The sequence below is a fragment of the Otolemur garnettii genome, unplaced genomic scaffold, assembly GCF_000181295.1.
Source record: "Otolemur garnettii isolate 467f Iridium unplaced genomic scaffold, OtoGar3 scaffold00028, whole genome shotgun sequence".
Taxonomy (NCBI): domain Eukaryota; kingdom Metazoa; phylum Chordata; class Mammalia; order Primates; family Galagidae; genus Otolemur; species Otolemur garnettii.
The window spans coordinates 14,718,126-14,726,470 of NW_003852423.1; the positions used below are offsets into that span (position 1 = coordinate 14,718,126).

Consider the following 8,345-nt stretch of genomic DNA (forward strand, 5'->3'; position numbering starts at 1 on the left):
TCTTCCTGAGGAAAAGAATTGCATTAATTATCTCCTTCCACTAATGAGTTCTAGGCTGTGGTTCAAATGATCCCCGCCCCAGTAGAAATTAGAATTCACCCGCGGCCCACTCAGAAATCGTTCTCCGCCTACCACGCTGCGGCCACGCTGCACTTCAACCCCCAGAAGGCGTCGCGGCGCAGCGTCTGACTTGCGCAGTAGCGTCCGTTGTAAAGTGCTATGACAACAGGGCGAAGATGGCTTGGAGTTAGGCTGGATTGGGGAGGTGTCCCTTCCGCTGAGGCTGTCGGTTTTCTGCTTCATCCCGCTCACTGTCGGCACCGCCGTGGTTACCTCCTCTTTGTGAGCAGCAGGACTTGCAGTTGTTCTCGTCTGTGTAGTCTTTCTGAGGGATAGATGCCGTTTCCTCCGCTTGTCTCTGGGGGTGACAGGGAGCGCAGGGGAGCTTCTTGGGGAAATCTCTCCAACTCGTGCTGCCTGGTGGGACTCGCTCTTTGCCCCAGACGTGGAACAGATACGAACGGGAGAACGAGAGGAAGTAGTGAAGCTAAGGGTTGATTTACTCTGCACCCTGTGTTCTTGCTCTCTCTGTTCCGTCCCTGGGACCCTTGTCAGGCGTTCTTAAAGGGAAATCTGCGGAAGAAGGGGTTCGCAGAAAGGTGGGGCAGAGCCCATTTGACTTGGCATCAGGTAAGAAAGTATGTGTCCAATTAAACTATAGGTTCATGAGTGTCCTTTCCATATTTTGTGGAGAATACTGATCTTCCGATGCAGTGTAATGGTTTTGGGAATGTACGGTGATCGGCTTCTTAAGAAGGATGTTCGCAGGGATGTTTGCAGACAACGACTATGAGCACTGAGTGTGTAAGATCCTGTAAACATCTTCGAGACAAGAGTGATGAGAATTTTTAAGTATTCCATTGAAGAATGTCACGTGGTGCATGAGCATCCTCTTATGTCACTTCAACAGGTTTGTGAGGAAATGGTCAAAACAGGTCCCAGCCCATGACTGAAGTAGGATGCATGTACTAATACCCTAATCCTTCATGTAATAGGATTATTCTTTATTCTTTGTTCTCTTTGCAGACACAGCAGTTTAGATGAACTGAGATGATTTTTATAAGTGCCTCGTCCCAAACAAATCCTGCAATTGACCTCAGTTTCCTGGAGAAACTGACAGAGTTTTTTGAGCCCCTCTTGTATTTAAAAAATAAAACCCCATCTCCCTTGAACTGTGATCTGGTGAAAATCAAAACGAAACAAAAACAAAGGAAGCCATATCTCATGTGTATGCACATCTTACAAGTACACACATAACACATACACATACACAGTTTGAAAGATGCTGCAGGGAAAACTGTGGGTCTTAACTAAAGTCTGCCAGCATTCATAAACAGAAATATTTTGTAATTTATTAGCATTTTGATAAGAAAATGCTGTTTTGGGGGGGTTAATACACTGAAGAATTAGAAAAAAGAAACTTTAAAAATTTTAGACTTTTCTAAAGAAGAATTAAAACAGGAAACATTACTTTGAAAATAATTAACAGGTTATTTGTGAGAGTTTAAGGAATTTTTCATTTTGTGTAATTGTGCTTAAATTATAACTATTCACTTAACGGTTATGGTACAGCTTCTTGAGGGAAATACTCATTGAAAGGAGAAAAATCCAATAGCAGTGGTATATAGTAATTTAAAAAGTTTTATGTGGGTGGCGCCTGTGGCTCAGTGGGTAGGGTGCTGCCCAGTATACCGTGGGTGGTCGGTTCGAACTTGGCCTCGGCCAGCTAAAACAGCAATGGCAACTGCAACAAAAATAGGCGGGAGTTATGGTGGGTGCGCCTGTAGTCCCAGCTACTTGGGAGGCTGAGGCAATAAATTCTCTAAGCCCAAAACGTGGAGGTTGTTGTGAGCTGTGACGCCATGACACTCTACCGAAGTTTTATGTCTTTTGAGCTATGTAGCAAGTCTTATCTTTGAGAATACTTTCTAATATTTTTTCAAATTTATTGAAATAATGAAGTTATTACAAAACATCCTTGTTGATTAATAACATTTCCATTAAAGATTTCTATCAGTGTTTTTGGTGTCCTATTTAAAATTTCAGTCCTGGCTAGGCACAGTGGCCTACGACTGTAATCCCAGCACGCTGGAAGGCCAAGGCAGGTAGATGGCCTGAGTTCATGAGTTTGAGACCAGCCTGAGCTAGAGGGAGACCCCGTCTCAAAAGGAAAAAACAAACAAACAAACAATAGCCAGATCTTGTGGTGGGTACCCATAGTCCCAGATACTCAGGAGGCTGAGGTAAGAGGATCTTTTGAGCCCAAGTGTCTGAGGTTGCTATGAGCTATGAGGCCATGACACTCTACCAGGAGTGACAAAGTGAGATGCTGTCTCAAAAAAAAAAAAAAATTCAGTCCAGAGAGTCAGCTTGACATTTGTATTTGTGACTCTGAGCATACTACCATAACCATCACTATCACTACTAACACTAATGTTATCACCATTATTACTACTACTAGGTTATTGCTGATAATTATCTCACATTTATTGAGTACTTGCTATGGGTTGAGCCATTTTGTCCTTCCCCCTGGAACTGTTATGGTAGTACAGAATGAGGGACTTGTCTAAGGTCATATGGCTAGAATGTGGGGTCCAAATTAAACCCTGGTCTGTCCCCCTACAGCTTTTGCGCCTTTTGCATCTTTTAATGAAAATCTCAACACTGAGCCCCCGTGTTATTGCTCTGAAAAACAACATTCTTCTAACTCCATGTGCATTTTTTATCTTTCTTTGGTGGACCTGATTCCTACTTTCTGAAATTTGAAGTGGACACTAGCAAAGCTCCAAATACGAATACTAGCTTCATAGTCTTAGCCTCCTAATTCTAGAACTTGCCTTAAAGCCCATAAGTTCTTCCCACAAGTTTCTTTGGGGTTACCATTGTCACAGCTATTCTTCTATTTATCCTTACACAATGTAGGATGAGGTCAATGAGGTGTTAAAACTTCCACCTTTTAAATGAAACCTACATTTCAGTAAAGTTGGTATGGATGTGAACAGGTATATGAATAAGTATTACAAACAAAAAGGAAAGTGTCAAGTGGTAAGGAAATTTCTGGAGATTAGGGGATAAAAAGATTATGTAGTATTTATTATTCTAGGAAGGCATTTGAAACTAATCTTTTGTATCTATTTATAGGAATGCAGCTGTTAAAACCTTCAAATTATTATTTTATAGTCATCCTTTAACACTGTAAATGTATGAAATACTTTTCTGCAGTTTGAACTTGTAGTGATCAGAATTAATATAAACAGAACTATTGCTGTGATAGACTACATGGGATGGCCCCAAAGGTCATTTGTTTAGAGTTCTGGAGTAGACCAGTCTGGGTTTAGGAACTGCATAGCACTTATTAGTTGTGACTACTTGGTTGGGTTTCTTAACCTCTCTATTCAAGTATATCTGACTGTAGTTCTGTGACGAAGATTAAAAGAGAATACTTGCAAGCCTGGGATTTAGTAAATGGTAAAATATTAGCTATTATTTTCTTTCTTTCTTTTTTTTTTTTGTAGAAACAGAGTCTAACTTTATGGCCCTTGGTAGAGTGCCGTGGTGTCACACAGCTCATAGCAACCTCTAACTCCTGGGTTTAGGCGATTCTCCTGCCTCAGCCTCCTGAGCAGCTGGGACTACAGGCGCCTACCACAACACCTGGCTATTGTTTTGTTGCAGTTTGGCTGGGGCTGGGTTTGAACCTGCCACCCTTGGTATATGGGGCCGGCGCTCTACTCACTAAGCCACAGGTGCCTCCCTTAGCTATTATTTTCTTTGAAGGTGAAGGGAAGTGTTAGTCATTGAAAACCTGATTTTTTGTTCTTATTTTCCACTTATTTAAGAAAAATCACTGAGGAACTAGAAATCAACATTGAATAGGGGATAAAATGCCAGAATAAATAAATAAATTCATATTTTACTTTTAGTTGTTTGAAATGATATTTGTTTGTGTTTTGTAACCCAACATCCAGGTTTCATGACTGAAAAATGCCCTGTTACTGTCGTTCCTTACCTTTCTTCTTCCTGTCAGGACCCGACCACTCTCACCCAACTACTTACCTTGGTATCTCAAGGTCAATGGTATATCTTTCTCAATTTGGAATATAAATTAGCATTTTATCTAAGTCTTAATTTATGTCTAATTTTTCTTTTTCTCAATGGCTTGTCTTCCAGGAGAAAGGGTGGAATTTCTTTTATTAACCTTCTGAATTGAATTTGCTATCCTTCTTAGTGGTAAATTAGATACAGGAGTGTCCTACTTTAAAAAAAGTGAATTTTTTTTTGTGGGTAATTTAAAAGATAAAAGAGTAAAGAACAGTAAAATGAATGCCATGTATCCATTACCATTTATTCTTTTTTTTTTTTTTGAGACAGAGTCTCACTATGTTGCCCTCAGTAGAGCGCTATGGTGTCACAGCTCATAGCAACCTCGAATTCCTGGGCTTAAGTGATTCTCTTGCCTCAGCCTCCCAAGTAGCTGGGACTACAGACACCTGTCACAATGCCCGGCTATTTTTTTTTCTTTTTTGTAGTTGTCATTGTTTGGCAGGGCAGGCCAGGCCAGTCCGTGTTCGAACCTGCCAGCCCTGGTGTATGTGGCTGGCGCCCTAGCCACTGAGCTATAGGCCCTGAGCCACCATTTACTCTTTTAAAAAAAATAACAGCTTAGGGCGGTGCCTGTGGCTCAGTGAGTAGGGCGCCGGCCCCATATACCAAGGGTGGTGGGTTCAAACCCGGCTCTGGCCAAAACGCAACAAAAAAATAGCCGGGTGTTATGGCACTCTACGGAGGCCGATAAAGTGAGAGTCTGTCTCTAAAAAAACCAAAACAAAACAGCTTTATTGGCTGGGTGTGGTAGCTCACTCCTATAGTCATAGCAGTTTAGGATGCTGAGGCAGGTGGGTCACTTGAGCTTAGGAGTTTGAGACCAGTCTGAGTAAGAGTGGGACCCTAGTCTCTACTAAAAAGATAGAAAAAAAATTCGCTGGTATTGTGGTGGGTACTTGTAGTCCCATTTATTCAGAGGCCAAGGAAGGAGGATCCTTTGGACCTGGGAGTTTGAGGTTGATGTGAGCTAGGCTGATGCCCTGGCACTCTAGGCTGAGCAACAGAGTAAGACTCTTTTTCAGAACAAAACACAAAAATCAGCTTTATTGAAATATAGTTCCTTTATATATATAACTAAATATATATTCTGTTACTAATTTAACACATAATATTCATAATATAACACATAATTTAGTTGCACATCTTCCTTGGGGAGTTTTTGTGTGTTCCTGGATATGTTCAGCTATTACCATAATCAATGTTAGAATATTTTTATGACCTCAAAAGGAAACCTCATGTCCTTTAGGTATGACTCCCTACCCTCTTCCCTCACCACCCCCTGGCCCTAGGCAACTACTAATCTACTGTCTGTCTCTATGAATTTGCCTATTCTAGACATTGTATGTAATGATATTATGATATATCATCAGCATTCAATATATACTGCACTCCCCCCTCTTTCTAGACACATTCTTTTCACTTCCTTTTGGATAACTGACTCCTGCTTTTCCTTTGATAATATTAAAGGCCAATTTGTATGGTTATATAATGTCATTAGCTATAATGAGTGATGCAAACATTTTTTAGAAATACTCCTACAAGCCAGATGTGGTGGCTCATACCTGTTAATCTCAGCCATTCAAGTGGCTGGAGGTGGGAAGATTGCTTGAGGCCAGGAGCTTGAAACCAGCCTGGCCAACATAGACCTCATCTCTAAAAAAAAGAAAGAAAAGAGGCTCAGTGCCTGTAGCTCAAGTGGCTAAGTCGCCAGCCACATAAACTAGAGCTGGCAGGTTTGAATCCAGCCTGGGCCTGCCAAACAACAATGACAAACTGCAACCAAAAAATAGCTGAGCATTGTGGCTGGTGCCTGTAGTCCCAGCTACTTGGGAGGCTGAGGCAAGAGAATCGCTTAAGCCCAGGAGTTGGAGGTTGCTGTGAGCTGTGATGCCATAGTACTCTCCCCAGGGTGACAGCTTGAGGCTCTGTCTCCAAAAAAAAAAAAAAAAAAAAAAAAAGAAGAAGAAGAAAGAAACTCTCCTACATACCTATATGTTGAAACTCATTATAAATTTATTTACCTGTTAGGTATTTTTCCTTCACTTCTGTCAACATCCTGTCTTTATCTGGCTAATTTCTTTCTTAGCATAGAGGACCTTAGATGGAGTTTTGTTTCTTTTTTCTTGTCTTTTTTTTTTCTTTAAACTTGTCATTTTGAAATTTTTATTTTTGAGAGACAGGGTCTCAGTCTTTCTCCCGGGCTAGATTACAATGACATGATCATAGCTTACTGGAACATTGAACTGTTGAACTGGGCGCAAGCAATCCTCCCTTCATGCCTGACTAATTTTTTTTTTTTTTTGAGAGAGACCCTCAAGCTGTTCCCCTGGGTAGAGTGCCAGTGGCATCAAAGCTCACAGCAACCTCCAACTCCTGGGCTCAAGCGAGTCTCCTGCCTCCGCCTCCCAAGTAGCCGGGACCACAAGCGCCCGCCACAACGCTCGGCTATTTTTTGGTTGCAGCCATCATTGTTGTTTGGCGGGGCTGGGCTGGATTTGAACCCACCACCTTAGGTGTATGTGGCTGGCGCCTTAGCCACTTGAGCCATAGGCGCCGAACCATGCCTGACTAATTTTAAAATATTTTTTGTGGAGGCAAAAGTTCCACACGTTTTCACATGTACCATATCAGTAATTCTACAGTAGGTAGAGCTGGTATATGCTTATTTTAGATAAAAAATCAAAGGACAGGGCAGCGCCTATGGCTCAAAAGGGTAGGGCGCTGGTCCCATATGCCGGAGGTGGTGGGTTCAAACCCAGCCCCCGCCAAAAAAAAAAAAGAAATCAAAGGACAGAGAGGTTGTGTGGGTTGCCCGAGGAGACACACAGTTAGTGGCATAAATAGACCTGTAGTCCAATTTTTCTGTTTCTTTTTGGTGTACATTTCCCTCTTCCATCTTGCCTTTCTACAATTAGAATGGGGAAAAGAGTGAATGCTTTTATAGTGCCTATAATATTAATGTAATAACTGTAGTATTAGTCATTTGATCTCATTTGTTCATCTTAGTAACTCTTTGTAACAGGAGTTATAACTGGCCCTCCATGTCCCTGGGTTTTGCATCCACAGATTCAACTAGCTACGAATCAAAACCAGTCAACATGGAGAGCTGACTCCATTTTATTTTTTATGTTTTTTTTTGAATTTTAGTTTTTTTTTGTTTTTTATTAAATCATAGCAGTGTACATTAATACAGTCATGGGGTATAGTGTGCTGTTTTTATATAGAATTTGAAATTCTATATAAAAGAACTGGTTAACATAGCCTTCATGTCATTTTCTTAGTTATTGTGTTAAGACATTTATATTCTACATTTAGAAAGATTCACATGTACCCTTATAAGATGAACCATAGGCGTGATCCCACCAATCACCCTCGCTCCCCCCACCCTTCCCCCTCCCCTTCCCTCCCTCTCCCCTTTCCCCATATTCTTGGATTCTAAATCATTGTAAATAAAAGACTTGAGCATTTGTGTATTTTATATCTGCTGGGGTCCTGGAACCAATTCTCCAAGTTTTCAGAGGGCCAACTCTGGAGTATTTTCTCTAATGATTAGATAGAGAAGAAATTAGGCATTTTGCTAGACTTATATGCTAAATAGTGCTGGTAAGTGCATCTCCAAAGAATTTTTTTTTTCTTGTAATGTTGTGTGGTTCTTTTCTAAGTGTCTGCAAAGAAAGAATCAGTCCAACATAAATGTATATAATTTCTCAGCCTAATTTACTAATGGTGTTGCAAAATATCTGATTAATGCTTCTTACCATTTGAACTTATGGTTTCTTATATGTGTATAAAATATTAAAAATTAAAGTTAATGTGGAAATGTTCTTCTCTAAAGTGTCCAAGTTTAATTTGCTGTGCCTTAAGAGATAATTAATTCATGGTGTGAAGTGGATTTTTATTATAAATAAATATTTTCTTTTTAGAGTGAAAGAAATGTCTTTATTTAAAGCCCGTGATTGGTGGTCTACTGTTCTGGGGGAGAAAGAAGAATTTGATCAAGGCTGTTTGTGTTTGGCTGATGTTGATAATAGTGGAAATGGACAAGGTAAGCGACTTAGAACCATGCATTTTGGGAGCAAAGCTGTAGAAATCAAATAAAAATAACTTGCTTTTTAAAATAGATGTGTTGGCTCGGCGCCTGTGGCTCAAGCGGCTAAGGCGCCAGCCACATACACCCAAGG

General features: G+C 40.6%; 1 protein-coding gene across 1 annotated transcript in view; it reads left to right on the top strand.

Annotated features, from left to right (window-relative positions):
- Nucleotides 1-362: 362 nt before the first annotated feature.
- BBS9 (Bardet-Biedl syndrome 9) overlaps nucleotides 363-8,345 on the top strand; it is a 462,348-nt gene continuing 454,365 nt past the window's right edge. Inside the window, exons 1-2 of the mRNA XM_003788573.2 lie at nucleotides 363-690; nucleotides 8,088-8,209. Coding sequence (XP_003788621.1) covers nucleotides 8,098-8,209 — 112 coding nt within the window. The 5' untranslated portion in view covers nucleotides 363-690; nucleotides 8,088-8,097. The remainder of the gene's footprint in view (nucleotides 691-8,087; nucleotides 8,210-8,345) is intronic.